Source organism: Corylus avellana, chromosome ca3 (genome assembly GCF_901000735.1).
Source record: "Corylus avellana chromosome ca3, CavTom2PMs-1.0".
Classification (NCBI taxonomy): domain Eukaryota; kingdom Viridiplantae; phylum Streptophyta; class Magnoliopsida; order Fagales; family Betulaceae; genus Corylus; species Corylus avellana.
Window position 1 is genome coordinate 30,108,495 of NC_081543.1, and position 19,113 is coordinate 30,127,607.

At 34.9% G+C, this 19,113-nt stretch overlaps 2 protein-coding genes and 2 non-coding genes across 4 annotated transcripts; 3 read left to right on the forward strand and 1 right to left on the reverse strand.

The window, feature by feature from the left end:
• The first annotated feature begins 419 nt into the window (after window positions 1-419).
• On the forward strand, window positions 420-4,785 carry LOC132174931 (uncharacterized). Its single transcript, XM_059586689.1, has 3 exons — window positions 420-588; window positions 3,117-3,268; window positions 4,533-4,785. Exons 1-3 carry the CDS (start codon window positions 519-521, stop codon window positions 4,548-4,550), a joined length of 240 nt encoding a protein of 79 aa, XP_059442672.1. The 5' UTR covers window positions 420-518; the 3' UTR covers window positions 4,551-4,785.
• LOC132174930 (NAD(P)H-quinone oxidoreductase subunit S, chloroplastic) lies at window positions 4,694-5,727 on the reverse strand. Its single transcript, XM_059586688.1, has one exon. The coding sequence runs from the start codon at window positions 5,593-5,595 to the stop codon at window positions 4,867-4,869; it is 729 nt and encodes a 242-aa protein (XP_059442671.1). The 5' UTR covers window positions 5,596-5,727; the 3' UTR covers window positions 4,694-4,866.
• A 1,787-nt stretch (window positions 5,728-7,514) lies between these two features.
• LOC132176779 (small nucleolar RNA snoR86) lies at window positions 7,515-7,642 on the forward strand. Its single transcript, XR_009439636.1, has one exon. It is a non-coding gene; the product is annotated as a small nucleolar RNA snoR86 (small nucleolar RNA).
• An 8,933-nt stretch (window positions 7,643-16,575) lies between these two features.
• Window positions 16,576-16,698, forward strand: LOC132176780 (small nucleolar RNA snoR86). The gene has a single exon (XR_009439637.1). It is a non-coding gene; the product is annotated as a small nucleolar RNA snoR86 (small nucleolar RNA).
• Window positions 16,699-19,113: the final 2,415 nt, after the last annotated feature.

Below are 19,113 nucleotides of genomic sequence, written 5' to 3' on the forward strand. Positions count from 1 at the left end.
AATTGTTTTTGAAATTAAATGATTGAGATCTTGCTCCATCAATATTTATTAGTTTTTTTAGTTCAATATTTATTACTTCAAAATTTGAAACTATATCATATTTTATCGCATTTTATAAGCAAAAATTTTTAATAAAAACAATTTAAAAAAAAAAGTTACATGTAATAAACTATTTTAAAATTTTTAATTGGACAAGTAATTAAGAGAGGCCCGATAGAATCCATCCACGTGTCCGAGTAAATTTTTTCTTTAATTTTAATTGGACAAGTAATTAAGTTTCAAACATAAAATAAGCCCCTACTCGAGCATGCTACAATCCGGACAGATTACATGGAAAAAGCGTTGGGTGGGACCATGATCTACGGCTGAGATGGTTCATGGATCCATGTAACATAGTGCTCGAGAGTACACCTGATTAATATTTTCCATAACGAAGACAGGTCTCACAGAACTCGCCGTCAACTTCTCGAGAAGTCTCTGTCCGATTCGTGTCCACAGACAGACCGAAGATCAAAGAGATGGGTGGAACCCAGGTGATGAAGAGAATCCCACGCATCCAATTCCCTCAAAGACGCCCCAAGCCCACTGGTCTCCCTCTCTCTCTCTCTGTCTCTCTGTTTAGTTCTATGGGTGGAACCTGAACACATATAAGTTTAATGTTACTGTCTCTGTTTGAGCCTTGAGTTTTATTTACGTATTGATTTTGATATGTTTTCTGGTGGGTTTTATTTAAGGTACGAGCTGATTCTAGAGCATATATAATAGTTATGCTAAAGCCTAAAGGTTCAATTTTTAGAGCATTTTACTTCTCTTTGTCATTAGTTTAACCCCATAACATTATTACGTTTTGTTTGATATAGATGACTCAGATCTTCTGTGCTATATTTAGAGTCTGGGAGATGGCCCACAATGTCATCTTATTGATATGAACAGAAGGGTTTCTATCCGTTAAGAGTCAGAAAATATAGAACTAAAGGGATAAACGGACCACTTTGAATTCATTATGATTATGGAAAATATCATGGGAATATTTTGGGATCCTATCATCTCCCACCCTTTAAAACAATCTGTCTACAATCTCGTCCTCGATCCCATGACAGCTACCATGTCCTCTCATTAAAGGTAGTGTCTTATGAATGATGCATGATAAAAGAGGAACCAAAGGAAATTTTTTAATATTGCTCATTTTATCAGGAGAGCCATAGAAGAATTTTGGATCAGCATTACTCTTCTGAGACATGTAGATCCTCACAATTTGAAGCAACCACTTCTTTGTAGTCATTGGACTTTGTTGTATCAATTTCTTTCCAATAAAGACTTACCAAATCTGATTGTAACATACTTCTTCATCAGATTGTAGAGGCGGTATATCAACTAGTTTTTCATCCCCTGCTCACTAAGGATTACAATTTATCCTCCTCGTCAATCACTAGATTCGTGTTCTTCTCGGTATTAGAACAATTATCAATATTGGAGACATTTGAAAATTCTGATGAAATGAATTCCAACTCTGAAGCTATTACCTTTGTCTCAATTGACACCTCTTACAGGTTGGAGTTTAGCAAGTTAGGGCAGCAGAAGATGAATTACCTTTGCCAGTAGGCTTATCTACCACTTTGATTATTTGGCAGGTTTCCTTGCCAAATATCTTATCATCTCTCCTTGCAAGTGAAATTGCAACTATCATGGTTCGAGGTCGTCGAGCCTTGACTTCTCGTCGGATTTCCGGCTAAAGTCCTTCAATGAATGTCCCTACTAACTGTACTTCATACCAATTATGAGTCGTTTTGAGCAGTTATCTGACCAAATTCATAATTAATCCGAAGTACAGTTAGTAGAGACATTAATTAACGACTTCGGCCAGAAATTCGACAAGAAGTCAAGGCTCGACAACCCCGAACCATGATAGCTGCAATTTCACTTGCAAGGAGAGAGAATGAGAGATTCAGCAAGGAAACCTACTAAATAATTGAAGTGGTAGATAAAGCGACCTGCAAAGGTAGTTTATATTCTGCCCTAACTTGCAAAACCCATACCCTGCAAGAGGAGTCAATTGAGTCAAAGGTAATAGCTAAGAATTCTAATCTTGAGGAGAACACGAATCTCGTGATTGACGAGGAGGATAAATTGTTATCCTTAGTGAGTGTGGGATGCACAGTGGATAAAAAACTAGTTGAGATACTGTTTCTACAATCTGATGAAGAAGCATGTTATGATCAGATTTGGTAAGGCTTTGCCACTTCCGATTTTGAGTTAAGGAGGTTGCAAGAAGGGGCATGGGAAGGGTTCCAGTTAAATTGCTAGAGGCAGCCCATTCTGCTAAGTTTTGGGCAACATGGTTTTTAATTAGTTTCGGTGTTGGTTTATCTACAAAGAGGGAAGATGTTTATGCTATTCCACAATGTAGCGCCTGACAATGTGTGTTCATGACTTGTGGAGAACAATTTTTGAGTTTTTTACTAAAAGCAACCAAAGGCCTCCGATATTTCTCTTTCTCTCAGCAAGTATATCAGCTCCACTGAAACGGTGGGGAAGTTCAATATTTTCTTCTAAAGTTCATCTGGTGTTTAGACATGTATTTGGAGATTTTGGGATCTGGCAACCAAGATTTAGAATGAAACTGTTTTTGGGCAAAATATAAGACTTCGGAAACTCGAGAAGTGGAAGAATAAGATGAAGATGGGCATGGAGAAGATGAAGTGTAATTTAATTATTGTTATCACGGTTTTAAGAACTTTAGTCCAAAGCTCAATCATGTAAAGCATTTTTTCTTTTTTCCAATTAGTAAAATCACGTAAAACATTGCAAATTAGCATTAAAATTATGTCTTGCTTACATGCTTTGTGTCTGTTTGTGTATGGTTTGTTATACCCCTAAATGATTTTGCTCATTTGTCTCCTTTTGAGCTTTAACTAGTCTTATATTTCCATTTCTTTGATGCTATGTGAGATCTTATCATGCAAAGGGGTGCTTCAACATGTGTTCTTTTACATGATAACCTTACCAGTCACCATTTTGTTTATGTTACACATAATTTAGTTAGACACCATTTTGTTTATATTACACATAATTTAGTTAGAGTATGACGACCTGGTGATTACGGAAAGTCCTTGCAGATTCTGCATCGCAGAGTCAAACAACATCTACAGCTGGTGATGCTGGCCAAACTTTCTTCTTTAGTTCAAAGGTCTCAACAACTGTGGGAGGGAAAGCTTCTCTTCAGCCCAAACGAACACCCATGTCCAATGAGGAGATTGAGGCTATTTTGGTATGTATAAACCTCCTTGTGATGTTGTTGCATTGACATTTACAGGTTTATTTATCCACCTTCATGTGGATGAATGCGCCACCTTAACTCATGGGAAGAATTTTCCCACAAACAGAACAAGAACAGGAAAGATAAAGTATTGACATCTCACCAAGGAAAAAAAAAAAGCGTCTCACTCAAGCAAAAGTATCTCACTTTGGCAAATAATTCAGAAATATTAACTTATCCTTGAATGATCAAAATTACAACGTTACATCACCTTATATAACCTACCAGCTTATTAAACTCATGTCCTAAACGTAACACTTAAACAGAAACGTAGATAAATTAAAACAGAGGAAATCGTAAACAACATAAAGATAAAGACTATAAGATAAAAACGTTGGACACCATAAGACTCCCATCACCAATAGAATTCGTACTGCTCTCCCAACACATCACGACAGAGTTCCAATTTCTTCACAAACGTGACTGGCGTGATTAGCTGGCTTGTTGATAGTAATCCAAACTCTTGCTGATGTGACACACAAACTTGTCGGTAGTTGAGCTCAATTTCTGCATCTCCCAGTCTCATGATATGGTTACGAACTAAAGCGTTGGAAGAGATTGAAGTAGATAATAACTAATCTGTGTGGTGGGTGTGTGTTCTGTTTTATTTGTGAATCACAAGGTAGTGAAATGGGAATACTTCTATTTATTGTTTATATAATAACGCATTGAAGTTTGAAGTTCATCATTTCAACCAAAAATAAATCTCACCTTACATATGCACCGTTGTATTCTGCTAATTTGGTTACAGTTCTTGAAGATGCGTGATTGCTCGGAGTCGGTCTTATTGTTAGAGTGAATGAATCGATAATCACTGTCCATCTCGTAATCCATCTTAGTTGATAGGAAACTGATAATTTAATGCTTGGGCTGCTCTTTTCTTTTTCTTTTTTTTTTTGGACGAAAAATCCCTTCAAACTAAGGCCACTTCGTGTATTCACCCCCTACCATGTAAACACTCCCCCCCCCAACACACACGGATCGGCTTTGCTGGCGGGTATGGCCTCAAAGAATTGTAATACATCTAATTTGAGTATCTACCTAACAGATAACTCTGCATGTGCACTAAATCAGTGAACCATGATTAAGATGATACAGAGACACTTAAAAATAAGTTTCTCATCTTTTGCCTCTTATTGTTTTCTTGCTTTCAATAACTTTCGGTCTTTTCTATTCAGTTGTTACGTACTAATTTGTTTTGGTAATCTTTTGGCAGTTGGGTGGTTGCATCTGATCATGTTATAGAGCTTTGAGAAGGGATGAGACTTTTTCCCTGCCACTCTTTGGTTTTTGTAATACTCAAAAGTTGACTTTCTACAGATGTTGTGATGGTTTTTAAAGGAACAATTTCCTAATTGACAATTTCAAAGACAGAAAGACATAAACAGCTATGAATTTAAAAGCTGTGCTTGACATACTTTCTCCCGTTTTGTTTTATTGAACATTGATATTGAAAGAAAGTGTTTACAGACGGAGTTATGCTACCTAGGTTGTAAAAACTCATGACATATATACATGAACATGCATGCTACAGATATGAAAAGAACGAATCATTGTGAATCCTTTTTCTCAAGAAAAGGTTCGAGGATGGCAGACTTGGGGTTCTTCATTGGAGGGCCCTTTTCCCTGCGTTCCAGCTCTTCTAATCGAAAAGTAATTAATCTGTCCCAGTTTCCTCCTTCAAAAAGAACCCCAGCCTTTCCGTCTGTGATTCTCTGAACAATGCCACAGTACATGTAATATGGGTTGTTTGGGTTTTTCACAATGGCAATCATACCAGGCATTAACAGTGGCAGTGCTGGTGGTTTTGGCTTCTTTGAGCTGGTAATTTCTACTAGATTTCCTGAATCTGCAACTGCTGTTTTCTTTGGAGGTGGGTTTTTTTCTATGAATGTTTGCAAACCCACTTCACCACCAGGGAATCCCCCAGTTAGCCCCATCAGCTCCTTGTCAAAAGCGTTTTCTGGAACATTGTCACCTGCTGATATTGCAGAACTGCCTGGTTTTTCTTGCTCTGCATCTGCTCCTGCTGCTGCTGCTTGTTCTTCAGTGTTTCTCTTTAGTTCCTGTTCTAGACCTTGTTCTCCATTGCAGAGTCCTCTGCCTCCCATGATCTGGAATAGGTCAAATTTGGCACATGTTTTTAGCTGTTGTGTTGATGGGTGTTTATGAATTGTGAAAGAGGGTTTGTGGAGACGATGAGAGAGGTGGTTTCCCCCTAGAAAATGGGATTTTAGAGGAGGGCCTGGAATGGTAGGGAGATTGATAGAAGAAGCCATGCTATTTTTTCTTGGCAGCCTGGCAAGAAAGGAGAAATTAAAGCCTCCTCTTTCAATCTTAGCCACATAGAAGCTTTTGTTAGATAGTCCTATCTTCAATTATTTGCTTCTTTGTCACTTTCATTTGTTAGTCTGAACTATTACTGCCTTCCCTGCGGACCTGTGATGTTTAAGTTCCATGATACACCCACATGAAAGAAAAAAGGCTTATAGCTGATTACACTACTACAATTTTAATTATAACTCTTTTACAAATTCAAGTGGTGGTAAATATTTTATAAAAATAAGTGTCATGTAAACCAATTAATATAGTCTACATCTTAATAGTTGATGTAGTAATTATTACGTAAATTGTCATGTCAGTTATGACATAATATGTGGACGGCGGTTTGACAGGTTATATTTTAGTGCTGAAATACACATTTTCATGTATGTAAATCTTACAAATTCAACTATTTATTTGAAAAAGAGACTACAATATATTTACATAGACCATGTTTTAAATAAAGTATAAAGTAGGGTATAGATAAATGTCATCCACAAGTTCATGGTGGAAAGTGAGTCAGCAACATTTATGAAGCCTACTAGATATCCCATTCCAAAAAGCAATATCCTTTACGGGATAGGATCATCTCTGGTCCATTTGGACCGGAGAGGTCTCCAACTCCAATTGATGGTCAGGATGGCCCTAGGAGAATCCTAGGCCACAAATAGGACAAGTGTCCCATTAAAAATAAAAATATTAAAATATTATTTGTAATTTAAAAAAAAAAAAAAATAAGAGATAGCTAGCCACCCCATCTTGACCATAAGGGGTGGCCAAAACACCCAATTTTAGCTAGAATGGCCGGCTAGGGTGGCCGAACCACCCCAAAATTTTTTTTTTTTTGGCCTTTGCGGTGGCCAAAGGGAAAAAAATAATTATAATTATTATTTATATATTTTAAACGATAATAAATTTATTGAAAAAATATGTAAGTAATAAAATAAATAAACAATTCAACTAAAATTTAATTATTGTTTAAAACATATAAATATAAATTATAATTTTTGTTCTCACCCCTAGCATTAATTTATTCGTTTGTCACCTATTCGTCTTTATATTTTAAAAGCAATCCATGATTCATTCGTAACAATTAATCATACACTTATGAAATCTCATTTTATTATGTAAACAATTTTTAACAATTTAGAGCACTCACAATTGAAAAGCCAAATAATATTTTTATCTAAAATGGTTAATCGGATTTGAAAAAAATACACATTGGATTAGTTAAAAAAATGCAAAATTGATATTTTATTGGATTAGCAAAAAAAAAAAATGCTACATGTAGGGCACTATTTAGGGGAGGTATTTTATTTTCTCCTACTATTACTCTTTTTCTAAAATTTTATCCTACTATTTATCTCTCCACATATTTTTAGGAAATTTACAATCCATATAAAAAATAAAAATAAATAAAATTTAAATGATATAAATTAAAAAATTAAAAATTAAATATATAATATCTTTTAAAATTCATTTATTAAATTAAATAAAGTAAATTTTAATTAATCATTTTGCATAAAAATATTGAATGGTCTTACAATTAAGTTTATATTCAAGTTATATATATATAAATCAGTTGGACACTTCACGTCTTGACGCAACCCAGCTGTCAGGCACGAAATACGGAGCATTTGGTTATTAAAAAAACAATTCAAATCGATGGGCAGGTCCGTCATTTCATATACCAATTAGGGTTAGGGTTTTACAAACGCCTCTATAAAAGGCACTGTGAATCATCCAAGCTTTACGGCCAGCCCATTTAGCTTATGGGTTGCACCAGTTAGGTTTAGGGTTTTTGCTCCTTTTTCTTGTTATTTTCTATTTTGTTCTTTGAATTTTGAGAGATGAAAATCAAAAAAGCCAATTTGCAGAGCAAGAGCATCAATAATAGATGGTGCAAATTGCATTGAAGGTTGGCGATATAAAATTCCTAAAGCGATTCTCCGTGCCTATCAAATCCGTTCGTTTTGATTATGGCCTCGAACAAGTCGCAACATTCTACTCTACATATATCTCTCTCTGAAATTCTGAATTTTTTTTCTATATGCTTTTCATTTTTGTTTTTGTTTTTAGTTGGATCAATCCATTTAGCATGTGAAGCGTGGTTTAGATCTTTTACCTCAGATCAATCGACTTGGCTCTCTGATTAATTCTTGTTTTTATTTTTCAAAATAAAATTTATAAAAGGGATCTTAGTGAAGGAATTTATAGGAGGATTTGTGGTCTCTTAATTATTAGAAGGCGATAATTAATTAAATTGGATTTAAGAAATATATTCATCTTGAAATGTGTTTTTCTTTGTTCAAACTATAATGGTCTAGTGTTCCTTATGGAAATCCTGGCGCCTGCTACGAGTTTCTCTTTGGTGCCCAATTTATGAGAAACAAATTTCTATATGCATGACTTGAGATGAACATCTCTGTTCTAAGCTTCCACCCAGTCAAACTATGAATATTATTCCCATTCCAAATTTGTTTCCTTGGTCAAAACCAAAGCAATGAGGCAATCAGAAATAAACTAAAGACTTTGTATTATTTATAATGTTCTGCAAACATTCTTTGTATTATTTATAATGATCTGCAAACATGCTTTGGAAATTCTATATGCATGATTGTTTGTGTTTTTGAATTGTTTTGATTCTGCGTAGTTGTGCCCCTGTTATATTCATGGAGGGGACTTGGCTTTGTGATGAAACAATTTTAAATTGTTTTGAATTGTTTTTTGATGAAGCAATTTTAAAAGAATTAATCAACATCCCTTAACAAAATTTCTGCTTGTCTAAATTTAATCTTCTTCATAAGTTCATAACAGGATTGCTGCATAGCTAATGATATGCAGTTTTCTTTTGAAGCCAGTTGCTTGAAGCATTGGTTCTGAATAAATTATGGAATCTGAGTTATGGATTTCTAACTAGGGTTCTTAGGAGGGAAAAAGGAAGGATATCATGTAGGAAGATACTCTCTTATACTCCATTGCAGATTGGGCAAGTTGCTGACATCTCAAATAAGGTTGAGGTTGAGGTTGAGGTTGAGGCTGATGGAATTCTGTCAAATACTTGCTTGCCCGGTACCTCACTATGAGAGATTGATAAAATCCAATTACTTTCACAAAGAGCAAAATTCTACAAATATTATTACAATTTTATCAGTCTACTCGAAAGCAATCTAAGCCTACCTGAAAGCCCGAAAGCCCTCTAAGCCTAGCCTGCATGATTTTCTTCAATAGCAACATCAACATAGGAGGAAATGGCTAGCCACTCAAATAACTTGCTTCCTTTCTTGGATTGCCCAACCTGATCTTCAGCCCCATTTCTTTCATGCCAGATGTAGCTTATAAGGGAAGAACATTTTAATACTTTCCATCAACTTAATATTTAACCGAAACAGAGTAAATTAATAAATAGAGTTCGAATTCATGACGTTTTCTCTAATGACAGTAAATCACCATATAATCTCAGGCTTCTCAGCTATGAAATCTAAGATGATGTGAGGTTTGGTGATTAGGTAACCGGATTGGTTCTGTCCATGACATTAAATCACCATTCTTCTTGTTATAATTGACTCCACTTCGATAATCCAACCAACAATAGCTGCAAAGACAAGCAAAAAATAAACACGAGTGATTCGCTGAGAAATGCCATTACGATGCACACTACGATGCCTAAAAGTTAGTAAGACGAACTTAAGATGATAAAAAGCAAGAGGATGATCCTGTAACCTTTTCTCGTATTTGTTTAAAAATAAATAAAAAAAATAAGAGCAAGAGGATGGAGAGGGAGATAGTGATCCTCTCCAGTTCATTTTGAATTGGAGAATATTCAATTAAAGATCTTTCTAAAGGCTATAAATAGGACATGTGTTCCATTAATATAAATAATAATAAAATATTATTTATACTTTAAAAATAATAAAAAATTAAAATAATAAAAAATTAAAACATATTTTAAAAAAACTAAGGGTGGCCGGCCACCACATAGGGGGTGGTCGGACAACCCCCGTTGGCTTGGAGTGGCTTCGGCCACCCTAAACCGGCCTCATGGCCAATGGGAGTGGTTTGGCTACCCCAAATGGCCGAACTAAAATATATATATATAGGGTAGGACTGGGCACGGGTCGGGGCGGGGCGGGGCGGGTATTGGGTTTTTTCCCACCCGACCCGCACCTTGCAGGTTTAGATTTTTTCAACCCGCCACCTGAGCTCAATGACCAAGATCCACGCGGGTTGGGTATTTGTGGTGCGGGTCTTGCGGGTCAGGTTGGGTTTCTTGGCAAGGCATTTTTGTAATTTTTTTATTCAATTTTTTGGACTAGGCCCAAAAGGCCACACTTATATGGGCCTTTTCTATTATTTTTAAACCAGAATATGGATTTTTTGTTGGGTCTAAGCCTAAAACTAATATTTTGGCTTTTTGTTGGCTTTTTTTGGGACTTTCAATCTTGCATAAAAATGATATTTTGGCTTTCATAAATATGGTTAACTTTCTTTTTTTATCAAAAAGATGAGGAAAAAAACAAACCAAAAAATTACTTAACACCCATAATTTATAGTTACATCAAAGCAACAACAAAAATTCATTACTTCAAACTAAAAGCAACAAAATGTAACTTCAAGTAAAATGACTTACAACTTCAATTTCAAGTCCATAATGCAACTTCAAGTCAATGAAGTCACTAATCATTCTCAAGTAACTTCAAAAAGATGAGGAAAAAAACAAACCAAAAAATTACTTAACATCCATAATTTATAGTTACATCAAAGCAACAACAAAAATTCATTACTTCAAACTAAAAGCAACAAAATGCAACTTCAAGTAAAATGACTAATCATCCATATTACAACTTCAATTTCAAGTCCATAATGCAACTTCAAGTCAATGAAGTCAATAATCATTCTCAAGTAACTTCAAAAAGATGAGGAAAAAAACAAACCAAAAAATTACTTAACACCCATAATTTATAGTTACATCAAAGCAACAACAAAAATTCATTACTTCAAACTAAAAGCAATAAAACCCAACAAAATGCAACTTAAAGTAAAATGACTAATCATCTAGAATGCAACTTCACATTCAACTTCAAGTCTAGAATGCAACTTCAACTTCAAGTTACTAATCATCCTCAAGTAACTTCAAAAAGATGAGGAAAAAAACAAACCGAAAAATTACTTAACACCCATAGTTTATAGTTACATCAAAGCAATAACAAAAATTCATTAGTTCAAACTAAAAGCAACAAAACCCAACAAAATGCAACTTAAAGTAAAATGACTAATCATCCAGAATGTAACTTCAACTTCAAGTCTAGAATGCATCTTCAACTTCAAGTCACTAATCATCCTCAAGTAAAATGCTAATGTTCTTCAAAGTTACTTCTACAAAGGAAAAAAAAAAAAAAAACCATTACAATATCAAGTGAAACTGATAAATGAAATTTGTAAATAGCAAAATATATTAAGCAAACAAAAATGAATAAATGATGAAAAAATTGACTTGAATTGAGCTTATAACTTTCAACATCATCAACCATATCTAAGTTAGAACTTAGGGGCTTTGATCTTAACCAATTTTGTGCACATATCAATGCTTCAACCGTACTTGGGGCCAATGAACTTCGAAAATGATCCAACACACGTCCTCTGGTGCTAAAAGCTGACTCTGAAGCAACTATTGTAATGGGAATAGCCAACACATCTCGTGCTATTTTGGCAACTATTGGGAATTTGGTTGAGTTCACCTTCCACAAATTTAAAATATCAAATTTCGCATTCGCTTTTTCAACATCCTTCATCAAATATCGATCCATCTCCGATTTGTTTTCAATATCACTTTTAGAAGTTAGGTACTTATGAAACCTATTCATGAAGTAGAGGTTATCATTCTCACTTTCTTCTATTTTCATTGAGGAACCTTAAGGCAATCCACTACTATGTAGAACTTGAGATGAACTCTTTCCAGAGTTGTAGTGATCATATCATTTGTTAACGATTTATTTCAATTTTTTCTTCATTTCATTACATCTATCAACACCAAGAACATGTTTGAACCAATATTCTAAAGACACCAATTTGGTTCGTGGATCAAGTATAACCGCAATAAACATCATCAAGTTAACCCTATCATCGTTCTCAAGATCCGTCCAATATTTATTGTACTTCATCATCTTCTCCGCAATAGCACTCAATACATAATCACCATTATCAATATACTCTTGTAAATGCATTTGAATACCATAAATTTCTTGAAAGTACATATTAGAAGTACAATACAAAGACCCCGAAATTCGAATTGTTGCATCATAAAAAAGTTTGAGAAACTTGAGAAAAATCTTAATACGACTCCAATCAGCACAAGTAGGAGGTCCCAAGCCATTTTTCTCATTCTTTTCCTCGATCAATGTAGGCTTAAAGGTCTTATCAAGCTCTTCCATAAGTTGGAAAGCAGCTCGACATTTTTCAGCGCCTTCCAACATCAATTATGTAGAGTTCCATCTAGTGGGAATATCAAGACACAACAAACCCTTGAAATCAAGTTGTTCTCTTTCAAAACAAGCCTTAAACTTGTCAAATCTTGCAGGTGAAGACTTCACATACCTCACCTATATTCATGAAATCCCTAAACCCTTCACCTTCCACAAACCTAAATGGCAACTCATCCTTAATTATCATTTTAGCAATTGCTTTCCTTATTTTCGCAGCATTGTATTTAGTAATCACCAAATTACCAACAGATCCTTCTCCCACTGCCATTTGGCCTTCTCTCTTACCCTCAAAACTTAACTTTGATTGCGACTTATCATCTTTATCAAACCTACCGCGATATTTTTTGCAAATATTCCTCAAATGCCCAAGCATGGCATTTGTACCATGCTTTCTAGTGTGACAACTAAACAATTTGTTACAATACTTGCATTGTGATTTAGGATCCTTAGGATCACCTCCCTCTAACTTGGTAAAATGTTCCCACAACTCTGATGTTTGCTCAGATTTTATAGGTTTTGGTGGGAGAGCTGAACTAGGGTTAGGAATAGATGACACAGAACTAGAACCAACAGCACTACTTGGATGACCATCCATGAGTCTACAATAAGTGGGAAAAAAAAAAAAAACAAATCAATACTGCATAATCAAACCCAACATAATCATACCATAAATTAACAACTAACAAGAATTCTTAACAAAAATTGCTTATCAAAATAAAACCCTAACAAGAAAATCAAACCCAACATAATTAGACCATAAATTATTAACAACTAACAAGAACCCTTAACAAAAATTGCTTATCAAAATAAAACCCTTACAAGAAAATCGAACCCAACATAATCAGACCTTTGCAGAACTTATTTCACAGTTCATATCAGAGTTTTCTAACACAAAGAAGTCTCAATTAGTTATATCTTAATTAAAGCATTGATAAGGAAGACGGATGCATTTTACATGGAGCATTCTAGGATTGAAAAAGAAAACTTTTCTGCCACCACTATATTTCAATCACCTGATTTAAGAGAGGTAATGGAATAAAGGAGGCAACTTTTTCCAATATATATCCACTAATGTATATTACAAGTATTTAGTATTTAGTGCATTTCTTATTGACATCTTATAGCATAAAAAGAGGAAAAAAAAAATGGTAATCAACTGTCAATGTTTTAGATGGCCTGCATAAACAGGCTTTAGGCATAATCATTAAGGTTTCCTAAAGAGCAAAAGTGAAAAGCAAGTCATGAGCCTCAATGGACTAGCAGATACCATAATCCTGATTCAAGCACATGACATCAAACTGAACCACTCAATCACATGGTTTTAAAATAGGCATGCAGAAAATGCCTATTTTCTTCGATATAAAAATATAGTTTATAATAACTTCTTTTTTTTTTTTATACCATTCAAATATTATTTCTTTTCAAAATATAAATTCTTTATCTACTCTATTTTTTTTCCTAAAATCTTCATACAATCTCTAATTAAAAATAAAAAGATAAAAGAAGAGAGAAAACAGAAATATTTATAGGAAAACACTTTTAGTTCTCTATACATTAACAATCTGATGTGAGTAAATTTTCCCTAAAAAAAAAAAAAAAAAAATTGGCATATAAGACATTGCTGCTGTTACTCTAACTAGGCTGAGAAGAGAGGAGCTCCTAGAAAGCGTTGCTCCACTTGCCACGTACAGAGGCCTTCTTCCTTTTCAAGTATTTGTTTATTAGAGTCTAACAAAAGAAGCATTGTTTATTTATTAACAAATCTTTGAGACCTCCACCGTTCTTTATTCATTTACTGAACTGCTATTTTAGCAAAGACTTTCTCGACATTATACTTTTGAAAATAAAATATAATACCAACATTGACAGCTAATCTATCGGATTCCCATACCATACCACCTCTCACATTTAATATTTCATCGAAAAATTCGCCGAAAGGAGAAATTTTCCCTCGAAACAAGCAATAGATAATCCACAAGAGGAAAATGGAATAAAAAGCAAGTGAGATTTTCATTTCATCTTTCCCAAGAACCAAGCAGAAAAGAGAGAGAGAGAGAGAGAGAGAGAGTACCCTTTTGATCTGAGATCAAGAGGCGAGAGTGAGAGATTGAGAGGCGAGACTTGAGAGTGAGATGGGTCTGATGGGAGATCGAGAGGTGCGGTGACTGTGGTCAACGGTCGTGCGGTGCGGGGATGCCGGGGAGTGAGATGGGTCCGACGGGAGAGAGGTGCGGTCGACAGTGCGGCTGACGGCTGTGTTGAGGACTTGAGGGCTGGGTGAATCATGAAAGGGAGAAAGGCTAAATGGGTTATGGGTCTCTTAAGTGTCTAGGGTTTTCTACTTTTCTTTTTTGTGTTTTAGGAGCGGGTTGGGGCAGGTACCCGCATAAAAAATATTAGTAAACCCGAAACCCGCCCCGCCCCGCACGGGTTGGATATTCTCAACCCGAACCCGCGAAAAAACACATTGAACCCGCACAGGGAGGGGTGGGGCGGGGCGGGTTTTTGCCCAGCCCTATTTGGGAGTGGTCGGACCACCCACGTTTGGCCTGGGTGTGGCTTTGGCCACCATATATCAGTTTGGTCTGGTATAATATTTTATAATTGTTATAAAATATTATACCAATTTTTATAATTGTTTTTTTATAATATTTTTATAATTGTTTATTATTTTTAAAGTATAAATAATATTTTATTATTATTTATATTAATGGGACATATGTTCCATTTATGCCCCTAAGATTTTAGACTAGAGAGGATCTTAGTCCGTTGGACTTGGGGTTCGAATGTCCAATATTATTGTTGATACAATTGACTATACTCTCATAATCCTACCAACAATCGTTCACGAGGGAGTTGGGGTCTGGGAGTGATAGTTCGGAACCATGCAGGGGATTTACTTGTTGCGAAATGTGATTTCAGAAGGGGATTTTTGGAGCCCACGGATGCTGAAGCTATAGCTGCTATGGAAGCGACTCAATTGTGTTGTGACCTTGGGTATGACAGGATCACATTTGCGGGAGATGCGAAATTGGTAGTGGAGGCAGTGAACTCAGATGAACCGGATTGGAGCACGAAGGGACACATAATTGCTGGCATTCGTTTAAATGTCCGAAGTTTCTCTCATTGGAGTTTTTCTCATGTTCCCAGGGAGGCAAACCGGGTAGCTCATGAGCTAGCCCGTTTAGCAACCACGCAAAACAGGGATGAGTTGTGGATTTCTAATCCACCTAACTGTATTCAGAAGCTCATTGCTTCTGAGAAAGCTGTAATCCCTATTTGAGTTTTTTTAATAAAGTGCTCCCACTTTTATTCAAAAAAAAAAAAAAATCCTACCAACAATTGACCCACTTTTTACCCACGGCTATGGGTGTAAACGAGCCGAGCTTGAGCGAGCTTCCCTTGTTCAGGCTTGGCTCGTTTAAATTTGACTCGAGCTCGAGCTCGAGTCGAGCTTCAGGGCGAGCCAAAAAAATCGAGCTCGAGCTAATAATAAGTCGAGCCGAGCCAGCTCGCGAGCTGGCTCTTATATTTAATGTTTTTGTTTTCAATTTTTTTTTTTAACTTCAAGTACTCTTAAACGGCTTAAGAAGTTAGTTTGCATATGAGCATTTGCTTAACCTGACTAGTCGAGTATGGAGCCTGAGTCAATACAGCAAGGCATTTGGTTTCAAAGAGAGAGGATATGCATCCTTTTATAGATAAGCAAACTTAGAGATTGATGTTTTCTTAACAGGTAGTGATAGTGTTTGGGTCTATTTGATTCTTCAATAGTTTATACCTTTCACAATCTCCCTCAATAGTTTCTGCTTGATTCTTCTTCCTTTCGTTTGGATATGTTCTAATTGAATCAAGGTCTTTTTAATGATTGCTCTCTCTCTTTGATCATGAAGGGTCTAGAATTTTCCATTCTCTAACGCTTAAATATAAATGCAATTTTAAGGTTTTAATAATTATGAGATTTATAATTAATTATGTATTACTTAGTTTATATATATATAGACACACACACACACTCGAGCTTATACGAGCTGTTCACGAGCTTAGCCGAGTCGAGCCGAGCTTGCTTCGTTTAATATTCGAGCTAGGGTGTTCATGAAGTGTTTCATTTAATATTCGAGTCGAGCACGAGCCGAGCTTATGCGAGCCGAGCCCGAGCTTGCTCGCGAGACGCTTCGCTCACTTAACAGCCCTACCCACGGCCCAACTTAAATCCACCTCCTCAAAATCGATGGGCAGATCTGTCATTTCATATACCAATTAGGGTTAGGGTTTTACAAAGGCCTCAATAAAAAAGGCGTTTTGAACCATCAAATCTTCTCAGCCAACTGATTTTCTTATCGGTCGCACTAGTTAGGGTTAGGGTTAGGGTTTTTTCTCCTTTTTCTTTTTCTTCTTCTTTTCTATTTTGTTCTTTGAATTTTGAGAGATGAAAATGGAAAAAACCAATTTGCAGAGCAAGAGCGTAAATAACAAATGGCTCAAATTGCATTGAAGGTTTGGCGATATAAAATTCTTAAAGCGATTCTTCGTGCCTATCAAATGTTTTGATTATGGCCTCGAACAACTCACAACATTCTATTCTACATATATCTCTCTATGAAATTCTGTTTTTTCTTTTTCTTTTTCTTTTTCCTATATGCTTTTTGTTTTTGTTTTTAGTTGGATCAATCAAAGTAGCATGTGAAGCGTTGTTTAGATCTTTTACCTCATGTCAATCGACTTTTCTCTTTGTTTAATTATTGTTTTTCTTTTTTTCAAAAAGAAAATTTATAAAAGGGCTTTTTTTTTCTTTTTTTTTTTCTTAACTTGTTTTATGATTTATCTAATTGATAGATGAATTTAATAGTTATTTGATTTTAATGGAGATATCTGTTGGTGGTGATATTTGTACGGATTGCTTTTTTTTTTTTTTTTTTTTTTTAACAGAGAAATAAGCGGCCGAAACTTTTCTGACACTTTGGAGGAAGAAAGGGAAATTTTGTACATGTAAAGTTAGTTAACCAACTGATGAAAAAGAAATGAGCTCTGTATTTGAAGAGCCTAGAATTAATTAATGGAAATAAAATGTTTTAAATTAATGAACATAAAGCGGGTTTTAGTGAAGGAATTTAATGGAAGATTTGTGGTCTCTTATTTATTTGAAGGCGATAATTTATTAAATTGGATTAAAGAAAATTTTTTCAATCTGAAATTTTTGTTTCTTTGTTCAAAATATAATATGCTATGCCTAATGGTCCTAATGGAAGCCTTGCGCCTGCAGTGAGTTTCTCTTTGGTGCCCAATTTACTGTTTTGCTAATAGCCATGAAAATATACCAAGAAATAAATTTGTATGCTTTTGGTGTGTTTTTGTTGTATATTGCTTGGGTTGTGGTTTAAAAAATTATAATTTGAAAATAGAAAAGTACGTTTAATACTCAAAAAATTTGTTTAAAAAAAAAGTACATGTTTGATAAAAAAAAGATTAAAAGCATTTTTAAATGTCTAAAAAGCCTAAAATGGTCAAAACGCACTTTTGACAAAAGCTTTATTGCCAACAAACACATTTTAGCTTAAAAGTTCCATTTCTCAAATATGCTCTTAAACTTTTTTCTTTTCTTTTTTTTTTTTCGTGGATTACCTAAACCAATTTTAATTGGTTGCCCACAGTGGTCCAGGTCGGCAATGTGCTCGACCATAGCGGCGACGAGTTCAAGATCCTATACTTCCTAGAGAGATTGAAGCGGCAAGCGGCGAGGACCGGAGGGATCGTGATCACCATGAACGGCAATCATGAGATTATGAACATGGAGGGCGATTTGCGGTACGTGAAGAGGGAGGGTTTGGAGGAGTTTAGAGTTTGGGTGGATTGGTACCACGCAGGGCAAGCAATTAAAGGTCTTTGCGATGGTTTGGAAAAGCCTAAGGACCCATTGGCTTTTTCGCGACCTCAAAGAGAAAGATGAGCCTTACAAAGCGAGAATGGCCGCGCTACGGCCCAGTGGGCCGATATCAATCGAGGATGGGAATTCGAAGTTGGGGATTTTGACGTATAAGAGCATTCACAATGAAGGACTATATTTTTATTTATATTATTTAAATATTATTTTTTTTACTCTTTATGGATTCCATCTTTATTTCTTTTCTAACATTCGTATTTTACTCTTTATTTTTTTAATGGTAATTCGTTTAGCACAATAATTTTTCAACTATTATTATTTTTCAAATAATCATTTTTGTAACTATAATATTTTTGAAACGGTTGTATTTTATAATAATTATATTTTTCAATGGTTACATTTTTCAAATGTCGTATTTGCCAACGTTGCACTAGGGATTGGTTATATGATATATTTTGATATAGTACACACAAAGATGAAGTTGGATGAGCCAGAAGAAGTTAGTTACTCCTACAATGGAAATAAGTTTCAAAATCACCTTGAGCTAAATATATTAATATTCCTTAACATGAGAATGTAATTCATTTGGTTTTGTCTCTATTGAGAGATACCCATCTTTTTTAACAAAGTTTTTGAAGCATATAATTGTCATATACATTTTTTAAATACATATAAAAATTACGTATTCTAAGAATACATTTAAGTTTCATAAATTTAATTTAAAGAAAAGTATATATTTTTTATTATTTTATGTATCGAAAGGCAAATGGGGGGATAGGGGGTAGCCTCCGTGGTATATGGAATAAGATCCTATTCATTGGAAATAAAATGGAAAAAACCATTTTTCAATTTAAATTTTTATTTTGCTGCATCTTACCGTGTGTATAATATTTAAATAATGATTGCTCTCAAGAGGTAACTCAATTGGTTAGGACCACGCCTAATAAAATAGATGTCACTAATTAGAATCAGCATCTCCCTTTTGTGCGGACGTGTGAAAAAAAAAAATTAATTAATTAAATTAAATAACGATTAACAATTCAACACATAACAACATATTTGCTATTATATCTATTAAATATAATATTGACCATAAAATAGTTATTTTCTAT